The sequence below is a fragment of the Alligator sinensis genome, unplaced genomic scaffold (genome assembly GCF_000455745.1).
Source record: "Alligator sinensis unplaced genomic scaffold, ASM45574v1 scaffold366_1, whole genome shotgun sequence".
NCBI classification, from domain to species: Eukaryota; Metazoa; Chordata; order Crocodylia; family Alligatoridae; genus Alligator; species Alligator sinensis.
In genome coordinates, this window is record NW_005841851.1 from 5,514,996 (window position 1) to 5,531,710 (window position 16,715).

Consider the following 16,715-nt stretch of genomic DNA (forward strand, 5'->3'; position numbering starts at 1 on the left):
TTGCGTGCCTTGTTGCCTGTCCATTGTCACCTCCAAGGACCAGATCTGGCCCTAATTGAGAAATCACTGCTTATGGAAACAATGGGGGCCATGACTCAAACTGTGGGGGATGATGCAGAGCCAAGATAACCTCATGTCTGGAGTGCAGTAGGGTTGGCAAGATGGTCAATTGACTGCATATTTCTTGACCAATGCAAGATTGTAGCAATTTTACCAAAAAAAACTTCTGTAGCCTTTCTTGACAGATATATGATTGTTTTTTGACACATTTCTTAATGGAAACCTTTGTGCTTCTCCTGTGTAGTACTTGGGCCTATTGGCAATTTTTTACAATTTTTAACTGATATTTGACCTGTCAGTTGACTAAACTTTATTTGACCGGTCGAATACCCAACCCTAGACTACAGGCCCTCTGAGCTATGGTCACAGTAGCCCCCGGGCTTGCCCTGCCCTTATTTCTGACTGCTGCTTGGCCGAGACAAACCTTACCGTTGTTGATGTTCTAGGATCTCGGAGCACTGAAGATCCCAGAGCAGTACAGGATGATTATCTGGAGAGGCCTTCAGGAACTCAAGCAGAGCCACGACTATGGGGCCCAGCAGCTCATCCGCTCCAGCAGCAATGCCTCCACCATCTCCATCGGGAGCTCTGGCGAGCTGCAGCGACAACGCGTCATGGAGGCAGTGCATTTTCGTGTGCGCCACACCATCACTATCCCTAATCGCAGTGGGGCTGATGAGTGGGCGGACTTCGGCTTCGACCTCCCGGACTGCAAATCCCGCAAACAGTCCATAAAAGAAGAGTTCACAGAGGGAGAGATCAACTGAAGGTCTCTGCAGGCACCGGCAGCAAGAGACCAGACACAGAGGTTTAAAGGAACAGAAAACCAATCATAAAAATGGCAAAACTCTTCCAGCTTTAAGTGTGTGGAAAAAATGCGTTCAGTCGCATGAGGGAACCTGGGTGTGGCCGTTGGTTAGATGCCCTTCACAGGAGGGAAATTCCACTGGCTTTGTGATAGGATCAAGGTGAGGAAAGGAGCAGCTGAGACAAAAATAGGCACTCCAAATAGGCTGTAGAGATGCCACAGCTGCCTGAGGCAGAGGAATATTCACTTGCTAACATACAGGGCTACCTTACAATTTGCCGGACAGTCTTCATATCAAACGAATGCAATGTAAAAGCAAAACGTATTCTTAAGAACAGTCTCCTTCCTACCCTACCTCTCCCTACTCTGTCTGTTTAGCAGTGCCCAACTCTTTGAGGCCTCATTCTCTGTGAAAACGGGTTCAAAACCTGAAATGTACCACTCACGTTAGGGATACCTGCTGTTGACTGATGTATGACAAAAGGACATGCTTTCCTGATGGACTGCCAAAAAGTATTTGTTTTCTTTCGTTTTTTGTAGAGCAGAAAAGAAATTTATTTGTTGATTCCAGACTATGTGCATGTATCTAAATGACATGTGTGTATATGGACAGACACACCTTGTATATACAGTAAGCTCATTGTGCTGTTAAGGATAAAGAAAGATTTATTTTCATGTATGCTACAAAAAAAAAAATTGATAATTACCCCCAAGACACTCCAGTGTCATAAATTAACTTCATGCTTTTGACATGTAAACAGGCAGAAAGCTGTTATGTTTCAAGTCTTATCTTAAACATTCAAAGGGTTTTTCTTTTAATCTTTAAACAGTTTTTTGTTTGATTCTGAGGGAGGAAGGGCAAATCCATTCACTTAAACCCCCCAGTCTAAAATTTTTCCATAAAGTGTTGCTTAGAGTTCCTAATATTTTCAGGGCATGGATTAAGTATAGTCTTGATCATTATCCCATAGAAGTAAAAAACCTGAGTTTTCCCAAACTACTGATAAAGGAAACCTCTTCATCAAACAGAGACCGTTACACCATCTGAAGGTAGGGCTGTTTTTATTCCTTCCCAGTGCTTCCCTAGCACAGGGGCCCAGATGATTTGCCTCATGTCTTTGTCTGTCTCCTGACTGAATTCGACAAGATACGCAGCAGGAAACGCGAAGATGCATGCAGATGTTTTGTGCCAGCAAGTGGCACAAACAAGACATTCTGTGGGTGCGACTGGCAATGCCCTTCCAAGAGGCACAGTAGAGGCTACCAGTGATGGCAGAGAAGGTTGGTGGTGCCATTCAACATCCTGTGTACCCTCTCATTTCAGGACTGGTCTGTAACTGAGACAGCCCAGAGGACTGGGTTGTCTCAGTAACCTCCCAGGGCTGCCATACTGCCCAGAATCTATTCAGAGCTGCAGCTCTGCCTGTAGCACATCCCTTAACCTCAGCCTTGTAAGGGGGTGCTCAGAATGCAACCCCATAGCTATTTACTCTTGTGCTTACACCACAAAAATTATCCCCCAGCCTGACAGAGCTTATGGAGTTCATTGATACTGCTCTGAGCTAAAATATGTCTCACCAACATGCGCTGGGCTTCAAGCAGCTTTTGCCTTCCCTTAAGCATCATGGGCTGGTCCTCATTCAGGATGGAGCCCCACAAGGAAACTGAGCTGTATCTGCCAATGCCAGGAGAGCAGCAGGAGAAAAAGAGCTCCTTCAGCATCTCTGCTTACTCTTCTTCACTGGTGGCTCAGGGGCTAAGGCACATGGGGTGCATGGCTAGGGGCCATTGTTCTGACCCTTCTGAACTATTTGCCCCATTTTCACTGGTTTCTCCCCCAGCCCACAAACCTCTGTGGCTGAGAGTGGCCAACCCCCCCATTTGACAGCTCCGCACTTGTGTACATTGTCCTTACTCTGCACCAGGACTCTGGGGCTCACCAAGACAATAACACACACTTGTAAGTAACAGCTAATTAAAGCACTTTAATGCTTTAAGGTTTTTAAATAATCCTTCATGTTTTCAATGTTAACTAATGCTTTTTCCAGCAGTATTATAAGGTATATTCCACCCCTGTTATTAACTGTATTTTTTTGTAATGTTATCTTTGGAAAATGTGTTATTTTTATAGCTGTGGTTTTTGTTTTGTTTTTTTGTAAGGCAATAAAGCCCAATGTCTGAGCTATGTGTGATGGATACACGCTCCTGCCTTAGTTTCCAACTTGGCAAACTGCATTCTACAAGCCAGAAATGAACTGAAGTTTAAATATAGGAAACACGGATCCTTTGTTGTGGAGCAAGAAGCTATTAAAGAACAGTTCTCCAAAGGACAAAGCTACTTGCCAAAGCAAAATTATAGCCCAAAACAGCCCTTCAGAGAATTAAGAGAGTAGCTTGTGAGCTCCCACCGTTCAAAACAAGAATTGCCATCTGCCATGGCTACCCACTGCTATTTTGGGAGAAGCTGTGGATGAATATTAGTTAGCGCACGCAAAACCCCTCCTCATTTCTATATAGGCTTAAAGGATGTGTTCTGTCTTAGATATTCAGAAACATACCTGAGGCTTTTCTTAGGGACGCTGCATTTAGAAAGGTGAATTTTAGAAAAACTATATTAAAACATTCACTCAAAAACAAATCTCAACAAAAGAAAAAAAATATATTTTCTTTTAATAAGTAGCTACCTGGGTTTCATTCACAGAATGTAGGTTGTGTTGTGTTTTTGACTATCTTTCAAATAAATGACCAAAAAGATATAGCATGAAATAGAGAGTAGCGTTTATCATTAATACACAGCTTTTCTCAGGTTTGAGAAAAAAAAAAAAATCACGCTGTTTAAAACAATTTCCACAAGAGAACTGTGCTTAGTTATAAATGTCACAACTATTCCTAGTTTTAGTAATATATACTGCATATATAAAAATTAAATTGACAGTAAAGACTATTTTTCCAGAAAAAAATGCAATATGTATAGCTACCAACACATTCAATGCAAGAATGTTGTTTTAATACCATTGAAAAAAAACCCCTTTTTTCCAAATCTTGAAAACCAGGGTCTGAGCAATACAGATCAGAATAAAATAGTCAATATATATATATATATACACACATTTTCAGTAAGTTGAACGTAAGAATAAAAAGGTACAAATAACCTGGTTCAAAGCAGACTTGCCTGTTGTGGAAGGCACTATCATTTTCTGTGATGCATAATCACAATCTGCTAGACCAGTGGTTCTCAACCTTTTTAGACTTGAGGCACCCCTGGGAAAATTCTAGCTTATCATTTTTTTGACCTCAGAAAAACCACAATTTTGGATTTCTATTTGAAATCTCTTTGTTTAATGCAGTTAAACCCTGTTTGTAAATGTAACAGTGCTAATGTTGTGTGGTACCCTGTGGCACTCTTGAAAGGATCTCAAGGCATCCCAGGCACCCTGATTGAGAATCACTGTGCTAGACAAAACAAACAAACAAACAAACAACCCCCTCCCACCCCCCCCAAAACTTTCTTAAAAACCTGTGTATCGGACTCCCTCCCCCACTCAGGGCAAAGGAACTGCAAATCAGTGCCCTACAGAGAAACACCGAAGCACAAGAGTTTGCAAGGAAAACAAAACCGCTTATACACGGCCTCTCCTGATGCACTGTAGAATCCAGGTGACATCGCCTAGTAACAGATGTTGTACAGAGCTACCGCACAGATATCCACAGAAGTATTTTGAAACATAAACCTTTATTTATTTTTAATAGTGATGCACTATTCAGATTAGAAATGCCCAAGGGTACGGTTGTGCTCTGTGTGACAGTCTAAGCCCGCAAAAATCTTTCATCACTAACACTACAGCCAGAATGGCAGGAAATCTCTCTGCCAGCTTTGCCCTCTCCTAAAGAAGCAGATGCATACTTCTCAGCTACTATGATTTCCAAATTTATAGCAAAGACCAGAACACAAAGTTCTAGAAACGTGCAATCTGTAAGAGGGGTACATACGACACAGTATCGGGTGTGCGGCATGGGCCATACAGGTACCTTTGTTTCCTCGTTTTGAGCATCACAGTTTCATCTCATTTACGAAGCTGCCATGAGAGATTAATTGCACAGTCTTCACAACCACAAAGGATTGTTTCTATTTCCTTACCACATCGCAATCAGCATCAGGGGGTCTGCTACCAAGAAAATTCTATTCCATTACCTGGATTTGACTCCCTCAGAAAGGAAATGCCAGCATATCCTTACCACGTTATGACCAGCCTCAGGGAAATCCACTGTCAAGGAAATAATATTCCATAATATAAAAGGGAAATGCCAGTGCAGACAAAGCCTCCATCATTTCTTTTAAGGGTCCCGGATAACATCCTCCAAAACATCAGCAACAGGAGCACTGCATGTTTATGGAGTTCAAAACAAGCTCCAAGTTCTGGGCATCGCCAATGAAAATGACAAAACACAACAAGGCTTTTTGTTTTAAGACAACAGTGGGAACATCACTAGATAGAGAGGTGCGCTCTCTAGCAGGTCTCCGGACAGCTCCTTCACTTCAAGCAGCAGTGCACATCACATGATTTCAGTCTTGATTACTGACACATCTATTGCTTCGTTGCGCAAGTCGACAGCAGATCCGTTCCTCCAGGACTGCTCAGCAGCCGCAGCTACCTGAATCGTCCAGAGAAACTGCTCTTTGGTGATAACAGGGGGTTCATTGCCTGGAAAAACGAGACTGTGTTACTAGAGGAAGGCAGCACTGGTACAAAGAGCATCAGGCTGCAAAACCAGAAGTCTGAAGCCCTACTGTCTGCTCTGCTGCAGGTCCTCCCTGAGGCTCCTGAGTCACTTCGCTGCCTTGTGCTTGCTTCTCCCCTTACCCTTTGTCTACTTCAGCAGTGCTCAACCCCAGTCTGCAGGCACCAGCACCATGTCATCTGGTCCACAAGGCTCCCCATGCATCCAGAAATTTGGCAGGGGAGGTAGCACCACTCCCTTGCTGCCAAATTTCTGGACTGTGGGGAGCCCCAGGCTCTGTGTGCTGGAATAAATATTAAATACTCAATTCCAGTGTTTCTTCCATTTACCTAGTATATCAAATCCTGCCACTTGCAGGATCTGCCAGATTTCAGTAAAAACTGTTGGTTTCTGATAGTTTAAACTGCCATAAAACCTTATTCAGCCCAACACTAAGTATTGAACACTGAAAATATTATTGTTTTTAAGCCAATTTCTGTCCATGGGCATACACAAATCACCCAGGAGCGCTGCATATACATCCAACAGAAGTTGATTATTTGCTGGGTTCTGATGCTGCCAGTGCCATCCATTTCAGCATTTTAGTTACCATATTTACTCAAACATAAGACAAGGTCTCCCCACCACAGCCTCCTCCAGTCAGCAGGGGGGAAAAGTTCCTTGTCTTACGTTCACATACAAGGAAACCTTGTTAAATACATTGTCTATCATTTAACTGCTGACAAAAGCAGCATGTGCTCAGTAATGAAAACCAATTCTGAAGTTGATTAAATGCAGCCACACCGAGCATGACTATAAAATACATGGCACATATTGGGCAAATAAAGTGATGAGAACCTCTCTTTATTATAAATAAATAAATAAATAAAAATGGGCAGTTGTTCTCCCTGGAGGGACCAAGCACCGGGCCTGAAGGTACTACAATACAAAGCCAGCACTTGAAGAGGCTGGAGCAAGCTCCACACCCTCCTCTGGTGCCAAAAATGCTGATTTTTTTAATTTGTATTTTTTTTTTTTTTTTTTTTTTTTCAATTTTGTGTTCCAGGTCAAATTAGCCAAATCAGTTATGAAACCTATCAATTAAGCAGAAATCAGTCATTCAAATCCATGTGGTACTATGGCAAGTATCCTCTTTCCCAGACTTTTCAATCTGGGGTTTCAGATACTTCCAAAGCTATGGCAGACATCCTATATGCAAGCTCAAGCCTGGAGATCTTGGAGTTTGGATACCCCCGAGTGTTGCTTCCCTTAACCAACAGGCCAAAGGAGCAAGCTAGGGGGAAATCCCCCATCTCCATAAAATAGGTGTGTAGTCCAGATCATTCCTGGGGGCCTTGCCTGCAGTACAAGGACAGGTCTCCACCCTCTATTACACATGGACATTCAGAGGTCAAGAAGGGGATCTTCCTTTCCAATCACAGCAGGAAACCACCTGGACTTATACCATGGTATCTCTCCTGCCAGTTAAGCAAAAATGACTTTGTTGTTTCGAACTTTTTTCTTATTCCAGGTCAAATTAGCCAAATCAGTACCAAATACTCTTAAGCAACACACAATTGTTCAAACACCACATGTGGTGCTACAGCGGGGAAATATCCTCTACCCCAGACTTTTCGGCCTGGGGCTTCATATACTCTCAAATCCACTGGTGGGCATCCTACATGCAGGCCCAAGCCCAGAGGCTTGGGGTTCGGATTCCCCAGAGTCTCACTTGCTCTTAACCAAAGGCCACAGGAGCAAGCTAGAGAGGAGTCCCCCATTTCCACGAAGCAGACATGTAGCCAAGATCCTCCCACTGGAAACTGGCCTTGGCCCGTGGGAAGCTAATTACAAAACTTGTAGGGCATCATGTCTGCAGTGCAGTGGACGGGGTGCACCCTCCACTACACAATGCCATTCAAATCCATCTTAGTTCAGGTAACGAATCAGTGCAGTGACTACACTTGATCTTAGCCCACAGGAGGTCCAGAAGCAATACTTTTTCTTTGTTTTTGTTTTTAAAGGAAAACTTTTCATGTCCAAACCAAATCAGTCAAATTAATTCCAAATCCATGAATCATTCAAGACCCACAAGGCTAGGCTAGTGCAGTCCATTTTTTTTTTTTAATTTCCCATATTCCAAGCCAAATTAGCCAAAACAAATTCCAAATCCATGACCCAGTCCAGAACCATAAGTGGCCATACTTACTACTGGCAAACATCCTCCACCCCCATCTGAGGCTTCAAATGTTTCCAAATCCCTTGGCAGACATGCAGCCCATGTAAACAATATCTTGTTTAGATAACAGTATCCTTTGGTAATATATCCATTGTTTTCAGTCCTCCTCAGTGTTAACTCCTTTTAAAGTTCCTGGTAAGCCACTACACTGAATACATTTTAACATCCTCTTTACTTCCACAGCTGAGCTGTACCTTCCTTTCTCATTTCCAATGATTCCTGGCTCTTCATCAGTTTAAATATCTGGCAAACATCACCAAATGGGACCCCAAACAGTTCACCCAGAATCCCTCTGTTACCCCCTCTTAGCCTGTCACATATGATTAGCATAGTCCTACCCTCCACGATAGACCACGTTGCCCTGTGCCTCATCTGCATATACATTTTTGGAACATCCCAGGACTCATGACAAGATCACCCAGTGCCAGTCACGAGTGGGGGGGGCATTAATTAGCACATGGATCCTTTTGGGGGTGGAAGTGGTGTATCTGGAGTACATGCACATACTGAGTAGTCCTAAGCTATGGGGTCACCACGATTTGAAATGCTCTGTTGGGAACTTACTTACCATGAACTACATGGTAAATAATGAGCTTTCTAGTTTTGGACTAATAACATGCATAATTTGTATTATGCATAAATAGGTACAAAAGCACGGCTTAAAAGTGTGTTTATGGAGTACCTGTGCTAAAACTTGCAGCAGTTTCAAAAAAGGTAAAATGCATCAATTCTGGATAAACTAAGTCTATGGGTACTCATAGTAATTTGCCTATATGCAAATTACTAGTCATGTTTATTTCAAAATCAGTGGCCAGTACAGTATTTTAAAGTTTGCCCCTCACTTCCATGTACTCAGGGAGAGCAGGGTTTGACAGCAAGCAGTAGGGGGAGGAGGGGGAAGGAAGGGCTTGCAGCAGGAAACAGTTGGGAGGCACAGGCCAAGGGGGCTATCTGACTCCCTGATTTATTTCCTTGCTGTAGCAGTGGGAAGGGGAGAAATTCAAGCAAACCTTCAATAATTTGATTCTATACCTGGGAAGTTATCACAAATGTTTTAATTTTCCGTGTACCGAATCAAATTATTGACGCATCATCTGATGTTTGGGATCATTTTATATTCCAGTAAATGTGGTAGTTGGCAGGGAAAAGTTTATTATAATTTTTAATACACCCTAATCAACTAGAGTTTTCACCTAGTAAACAGTTTTTGCTTTTCAGACTGTTCAGACTGTCTGGGGCTTTACATTCATATAAAGACATCTGCTTTTAAATTCCCTCTTTCATCCAGCAACTGGGATTTCAAGAATAAACAAACTCAAACTGCCATTGATTTTAGAACCATTTTCTACACATATTTCCATTAAAGCCAAATCCAAATCATATCAAGATTCCTCTTACAAATAAACCAGCATTGGTTATGGCTTTTCTTATGATTTTGCTAACCTTTGAGGGTCCTTAGAAAATGTCGGAAGAGCTCTCTGTATGCATCCCGGTACCGGTCAGCCTGGGTCTGTGAACAGATGGACACAGAGGTTCCATGTTCAGTAATTCCCAAGGGATTCTGATTATCTACCCGTAATGATCCTTGAGAACCATGGACCTGGAAAACAGTGAGAGGAAGAAGAAAGAAGTAAATAAAAACCTGTTAAAGTACTATAAATTAACATGCCTCTTGGCTTTAAAATTCTATCTGGTCTGCTGGACTGGATTACTGAGCTGCTCTTATTTTAGGATTTAATGAACAGTTTTCTCCCCCAGGTCCAGTGCAGACATCTCAGTGTTTCTGGTGGTCTTGTACATCAACATAAACTTAGGCCATTTGCAAAAGGGTTTTGGCCCAATACATTTAGACCCATTCTTTTTGTTATTTGTGCTTGCAAGAATATAACACCTGGCTTGCTGTGCCCATAATAAAAAAGTTGGTGAAACAAGGGTAAATTGTATGCAGAGTTTCTGCCTCAAGGGACCTGAAAAAGCAGACAAAATCAGGGCCAAATTCCATTCCTGTCTGATTGCTGTTAACAACTCCATAAGATACTCATAGGCACAATCAAGAGCAGAATTTGGCTACCAGAAGTGGAAGCTAATTTTAAGAGGACAGCAGGACAGGCAAAAAACTGTAACTGTAACCTCAGCTGCATGGTGCTCTGTGTAGTGCATTGGTGTGTATGCACATAGGCACAAAAAAAGAATAGGTCCCCCATGCAAACAGGAATCAGAGAAAAGTTTACATTACGTAAAAAAACAAACACACCTCTAGTCTCTGATCGCAGCTTTTAGTGCAGTGCTGACTGACGTCCAATGTAACAATGGCTCCACTAGGAAATTTCATGCTGACTGCTACAGTGTCTGCATCCTTCAAGTAGGCCATGTCTGAGTGACGAGAGACACCAACTCAGACTTGGAAATAAAGGAAACCAGCAAATCCCTAGTGTATGAAAGTGCTTGTATTTTGTAAGAGGCACTAGGACGACTAGATCATAATCACACAGCCTGGTGGGAAAGACAGAACATCCCAAACACGTTTACTACCACTGACACCAATCCATTTACATTCCTCTTTACCACTCATCAGGTGACACCCTACTCCACACTTTTACTTTTATTACAAAATAATATACAATAAATCCCATATCTCTATGTCTTACAACTTCACATACATTTGTTTTTAATTTACAGCACTGAAATAAGGAATAACTAGAAAATGAAATGACACTGTAGTGGAGAAGTTTAGTCTCACCTGCACAGAATGCATGTCCCAAAGAAAATATTGTATCTGGTGCGCTTTCCCCCAGTAACAAACTGATAATATCAATGTCATGTACAGCAGCGTTATAGAAAATCCCACCTGAAAGAGGAAAAAGTGAGCACACTAAAAGATGTAAATCCTATAAAATCTATGAGCAAGTTTATTTCTGCACTGCATGAAGGCCAGTGTTAAATCATCTCAGAAGTTAGCCTGAAGAACATACAGAAATACTCACTCACCAAAAAAAAAAAAAAAGTGGTTAGTGTCAAAGAGCCTCCCCTCCCTAAGAGGAAAATAATGTACTTTAGGGATATATGCATACACACACAGAAGGTTCCACTGGAATATGCAATAAGGTCAACCAATGTGCCTTCAGAGAATGAACCTCTTCTTAAGAAAGCTACTTAGTACCTGACTTTTTTAGGAAGCTAAGAGAAGCCGCTGGATATATGCTGCTAACCGTTGATATCCGATGAATCCTCCCCAGTGCCTGGCTGTCATGGACTTTTTTATACAAGAACTGCATGGCTGGATCAAAGCGCCTGTGGAAAGACAGCCAACATGGATAAGTGAGCATGCAGAAAAGAATGGGGTTAAGTACACTGAAGTCATCCATGACAATCCATCAGCCTGACACTGGATGGCAGTGAAGGATCTGGACCACATGTGGCTACCAATTTAAGACAAATGTGACGTACAATTCTCTGATGAAATCATTTGATCAGCAATTTAAAGGTTTCGGAAATTCATAGTAAATTCTTCCCTGCCATAACTCTTTTAGTGTACTAAGAGTTTCAATTCAGGGATTAAACTACCATGGAATAAAATGTTTAATAAGCAATACCTAAGAAGTTACATATAGATTAAAAGGTATCTTTCTGGTTTTATATGCAAGTATTAAATGTGCTATCTGTATAGGATGAATTTCTCTAACTTCAAATGGCCTGGCTAAATCAATGGTAGCTTATGTAATTTCTTGCTAGGTTCTTCACAAGATAAGTAAATACTCAAAATCTTCATTACTTGCAGCTGATGTTATTATATAGGGTGCACAGGACCATTATTTTTTAGTGTATACAAGATTTTAAGATTCAGTTAACGAGTCCATAAAACATACTGAGTACAATCAAACAAAGCTGTATTTTCAAAATATTATGTAAATAAATGTTGAATGTTTTCTAATAGAAAGTTTTTTCCTGCAGTATTTTGAAAAAAGCAGAGCCAATTCACTGCCAATAATATTTTTCTTTTCCTTCTCCAAAATTATACAACAAAAACAGTCAAAAAGAGCTGTAAATCCCTCGGGCTTGAAAGAAAACAACCATAATCAACATGACAAGAAATAATCTGTGAAGCCAAACTGGTTTGTAACCAAGGTGTAACACTGTTGTTTTTTCCAACTTGATATAGTTGTAAAACTAGATGCTTTGCAAAATAGTGCAGTCAAAAGTGAATCTCAAAGCCTATATAGGTGCAAAATCAAGAAGCTGTATATCACAAAAAGTAACTTCCTACTTCATTTTCTCACACACCAGAGTTACCCAGAAGAATGCTTCAGTAATTTTTACAAAATCTCACCACCACAAAAAGACTGGAGTAACATTTTACTAAGCACCTCCAGTGCTCAAGCCTCATTGCACTTACCATCTGTACTCTCTTACCACTCAATCCAATGTATATGGTTAAATTAATTTCAATGCTATGCCAAATACAAAAAAGATTTGCATCTCCAAGAAGTGTGAAGAATTAATCTGAAGCTGCAAGTATACAATATATATACTCTGATGAGCCACATACTAAGTAAACTTAATCAAAATTATGGTTAAATAGCTAGAAAACAAATACAGAAAGTTTGCAGATAATAATTGGAATTGCATTACTTCGCACTTGTACGTCCCTAACACATAAAGAGCTGAATAAAATGGGGTCCTTACTTGTAGAATCCACAGACCAATGGTCTTCCACATCTGTCAGCTTCGTCAAAACAAGCCTCTGCTGTCTGCCTGTCTAAACTGGGCAGCTTCTCGCAAAACACACCTTTCCCTATGCAGAATGTCACATAACATAGAGCTGAATATGTGTAGGACACAATCCAAGCAGAACACTTTTTACCTTGCAATATTGTATTACACATCAATACAGTCCAGAAACAACATTTCAGGAAACTTCAGGAAGGCTGTTATCGCTACTTATCCACAAAGCTACAGTGCATTAACCATTTGCAAATTTCATAGACTCTCAATCTGCTTCTATTCTTAGCTGTATTTTTCCAATTATTTCTTTGTACATATGGAGTTAAACACAAGCCATTTAGCTTAGGTTGCACTTGCTTCTTTCCCAGACCTGGAAAAGTACACTTTGTACCTCCAAGCTTGTCTAATGTGTCTTCATCAAACCATACCATTAGTTCAATAAAAGGTATTAGCAAAAAACCCTTGCTTCTTGCACTAATCCAATTGAACAGTTCAGTTACATATACTTAAAAAAAGGACCCCAGTACATACTCAAGCTGCATGGAAAGCCTTTAGGGCAGCAGCTTCTATAGACTAACTTCTCTCTTTCTAATTATGCAATTAGACATTCAGTACATGCCTCAAGGGATACTGTAAGGTACAAACGAGGAGGCCACAAGTGACTAATCACTGGAGGTGGAATAACCTCCAGGGCAGGGGGGTTGGACTCAATGATCTACTGAGGCCCCTCCTGACCCAAACATCTATGAATCTATGAAAACCCTGATAAATGCTGATCTCCGAGTACATGCCTGGTTAACTCAGTATGCCCAACCCAGAACAGATCACAGATTAAAAATGAAAGAACTTGCTGTAAGTCTGCTACAGTTCCTCTTACCCGCTCGCAAAGCATCTAATACAATTTCTGAGGCTGCTTCAGGAGGTGAACAAATAATGGCTCCAGAGACACTGCAGGCATTAAGAAAAAGTTGTTAGGTGGAGACAAACTATTTGCTGAAACAAACTAGTCAAAAGGAAGGAGATCAAGTTTTGTGAATGTTAAGAAACCTCTTACTTTAAGGAAGGGAGGGGGAAGAAACCACTAATTTCCAAGAAGGAAAAAAAAAAAATCACATTGACAAAATAACTCTCTCTCATCTTATAAGGGCTCAAAGTTCTGGGGTAATGGTGCCAGAAATAGATTTCAATCATTACATTTAGTGGAGTTTTACATGAATCTTTGTCTTCATTCATAGTGTGTAGTCTCATATTTTTTAAGTAATAAAGACAGTGTTAATTTAGATTTAGAAAAAATATATATTCACCACATATTTAAATAGCATTCTTTTGTCTCTATCTTAAAAGTGAACAGAAAAAACCTTTCTGAGGTGTCTTTCAAAACTTACTTGCACCCTCCATGTTAACAAATCAGAAAGGAAAGTCTAAAGAAACTTTACATGGTGCAATTGTGAAAAAAAATACTAATAGTTTAATGCATTTCAAGTTTAGAATTTGTACTACAAAGTTCCCTCTCTCAGGAACACTGTTCCATTCTAAGGTTTGTGAATTCTGAAATGCTGCCTTCATTTAAAAGTTGACAAGAACTCCAGCGAGCTTGTTTTTGTGGTACTAATCTAGCTTTCCCCAAGACATAAAATGAGCTCTGATAAAAGCACACTATTGCACATTTACACTATACCCTTCACATTGAAGGATCCCTATGGTGCTTTTTAATTCTACATATGTTCTACTGCTTCAATAAGCAAGTTGCTTGGGAGAAAAAAGACAAGAGTCAGGAAGGAAACTGATACACAAGCTACATGACACCATGGAAAAGGGAACTTGGTCATAGACATAGCCTTATATCTCTGTCCACAAAGGAGACAGGCCTCTAGTTTGCCACAGTCCTTTCTGGAGCCCCAAGCACACAGATAACTAAGCTTCCCAGCAAGATCCTAGAATATGTCACCCTCCCTCCACCTTCTTTACTAAAGAGAAATGCAATTTGAGTTGATCTATAGCTGTTGCAAGAAGCTGTCATGAGGACTAAACACATAAAAGTTCAGTCTTATGTCATGAGCAGGAAGTCAGACCAGCAAGATCCAACAAAAGGCAAGTGCATGCCAGTACCAATGAAACTTCCCAAAGACAGTAAGGAAGTTACACTGTTAGCCCTTCAAAAGTTAAGTTCCTTAAGAAAACATGCATATGAGCGATTTGCGGACTGTACCGTTGATCATTGAGCACAATGTCAGCATCCTGCTGCCGCAGCACCCTGGTGTTGGCCAGGAATTCAGTACTGAAGGCACGTTCCACGTCTAGTAGCTGATCCTCAACAATGTAGAGTAAACAGCAACTATTTTCTTCCATTAAACTTTGAAACAATGCTTTGTTCCCAAGCCCAACACCAAAGAGGGCAAGACCAATATTGCTTCCTGTAGTCCCAGTACCAGTGTACTGTCCCACAGCCCCTCCACAAATCGCACTGTTGGAGGCCTCAGAAATAACAAGCTTTTGGTTGTTCTGTTTTGAGGGAGCAGGTGCATTTCTCAGATGGAGGGCAGCAAATGCTGACGGGTAACTGGTAGAGGTAGAGGGTGTTTGGTCTTCTCTGGCAGACAGGACATTAGTGGTAGAGCTGATGGTATTGAGGTGAACAGGGATCAATGACTTGTGGTAGGAAGGTGGAGATGGCACCATGCTGTAGCTGGTGCCGGTGCCATCACTGGTGATGCAAGGGTTGGCTGAGAAAATAAATGAAGGCTGAGAGAGCAGGGAAGGAGTGTCAAGTTGCATGGGAAGCCCAGTACCAAGGTCTGAACCTGCAGATCTAGATAAAAGGGAGATAAATAAGTCTTAAGGAAGCTTCTGGTACTTCAGGAACAATCAAACAGAACAAAGCTGTTTGCACAAAACAGGTCAAAATATCTTACTGAAAACATGAGTAAATATGATGAACCTCAGATGTCTGTAGACACTTGACTTTAAATTCATCAGATTTTCTTCCATCACTCAATTGACATACTATTTGCCTATACATCTGGTTAGCTAAGTATGAAGAAAACTATTACCCCCAACTTCCATGCAAAACCCTGGTGAACTGTTAACCGTTATCACACTCTCACAAAGAGAGCACAGGGTGCACTTTCTACTCTTCTGTAAGGTTTCCCAAGTAATTCCATTTAAATGACAACTGTCAAAATAAATGAAGTGCATTGTGAGGATTTATTACTTGCTCTTTTGTCTTACTTGCTAGCTAAGCCATAAAATTCAGTAATTTGCAGTATGTCCACACTAACTGGGAAATGAGCAACCTTGAGTCAGCATATACAATTTAAAAGCATGCAACCAATTCTAAAAAAAGTTTTTTGTCCAACTTTCCAAAACCATGTGAAATTACTAAAAGAAAAGCCTTTTTCATTGCCTTTAATGTTTTTGCATTACTTGGCTTAGACAGCTGTGATAACATTGGAACTTGTACCTCCATTGCACTTCAATACTCAAGCTTTGAATGCCACAAGGGAATGCTTACTTAACAAGTAAATGGGGGAAAATATTTCTTTAAGTCTCACAATTCAAAACTCTGGGGACTATTTCAGCTTGTGTGTTTATATGGACAGACTTTTTCCAAACTTCAGTTGTAAAGTCCCAAATATGCCATGTGACAGAGCCTCCAATCCCTGCGATCTGGACGGAGCTTTTCACTCCTCTACCTCGCCAAGGAAAAAGAAGGCAGCAAGAAGTTTGCGGGGAGGAGGGAGAAAAAAAAACAGTCCTGCTGTTTATTCAAGACAACATCTTCATGACAATTTAGGGAAAGACAAACATTACTAGGGGACACCGTACAACAGTGATCCTCAGCTAGTGTATTGCTTCGCTCCAAGGTGCCTCGAGATCCTTTCAGGGATGTCGTGAGTTGCTAAGCAATGTTAGGTGTACAGACATGATTCACATGATAGACCCATAAATCTCAAATAGGAATCACCAGTGTCAAAAACATCTGGACCAGCTGTGGGCTTTCTGAGTTTTTTGCAACAGAAGAATTGGTGCATTATTTTTCTGAAAACTAACAACTGAAACTGGGGGAGGGCAGGGGAGCCTTGAGTTTAATAGGGTTGAGAACCACTACACTACAGACTAGTGTCTGTAGTGACAGGAGGAGGAAAAGCAGGGGCAACATTGGACCCC

The 16,715-nt window shown here is 41.0% G+C and overlaps 2 protein-coding genes across 4 annotated transcripts in view; one reads left to right on the top strand and one right to left on the bottom strand.

Moving 5' to 3' along the window:
* Positions 1–4,339, top strand: part of TP73 (tumor protein p73) — a 74,118-nt gene extending 69,779 nt beyond the window's left edge. For all 3 annotated transcript variants that reach the window (XM_025212131.1, XM_025212136.1, XM_025212138.1), the window contains one exon: positions 507–4,339. In XM_025212131.1, coding sequence (XP_025067916.1) covers positions 507–827 — 321 coding nt within the window. In that variant the 3' untranslated portion in view covers positions 828–4,339. The remainder of the gene's footprint in view (positions 1–506) is intronic.
* Positions 4,340–4,378: 39 nt separating this feature from the next.
* The window catches only part of LOC102384994 (myo-inositol 2-dehydrogenase-like), a 15,380-nt gene continuing 3,043 nt past the window's right edge, over positions 4,379–16,715 (bottom strand). Inside the window, exons 2-9 of the mRNA XM_014523360.2 lie at positions 14,758–15,357; positions 13,426–13,496; positions 12,510–12,618; positions 10,987–11,117; positions 10,567–10,674; positions 10,081–10,199; positions 9,270–9,426; positions 4,379–5,571 (exon numbers count right to left, since the gene is read on the bottom strand). Coding sequence (XP_014378846.1) covers positions 5,423–5,571; positions 9,270–9,426; positions 10,081–10,199; positions 10,567–10,674; positions 10,987–11,117; positions 12,510–12,618; positions 13,426–13,496; positions 14,758–15,323 — 1,410 coding nt within the window. The 5' untranslated portion in view covers positions 15,324–15,357 and the 3' untranslated portion in view covers positions 4,379–5,422. The remainder of the gene's footprint in view (positions 5,572–9,269; positions 9,427–10,080; positions 10,200–10,566; positions 10,675–10,986; positions 11,118–12,509; positions 12,619–13,425; positions 13,497–14,757; positions 15,358–16,715) is intronic.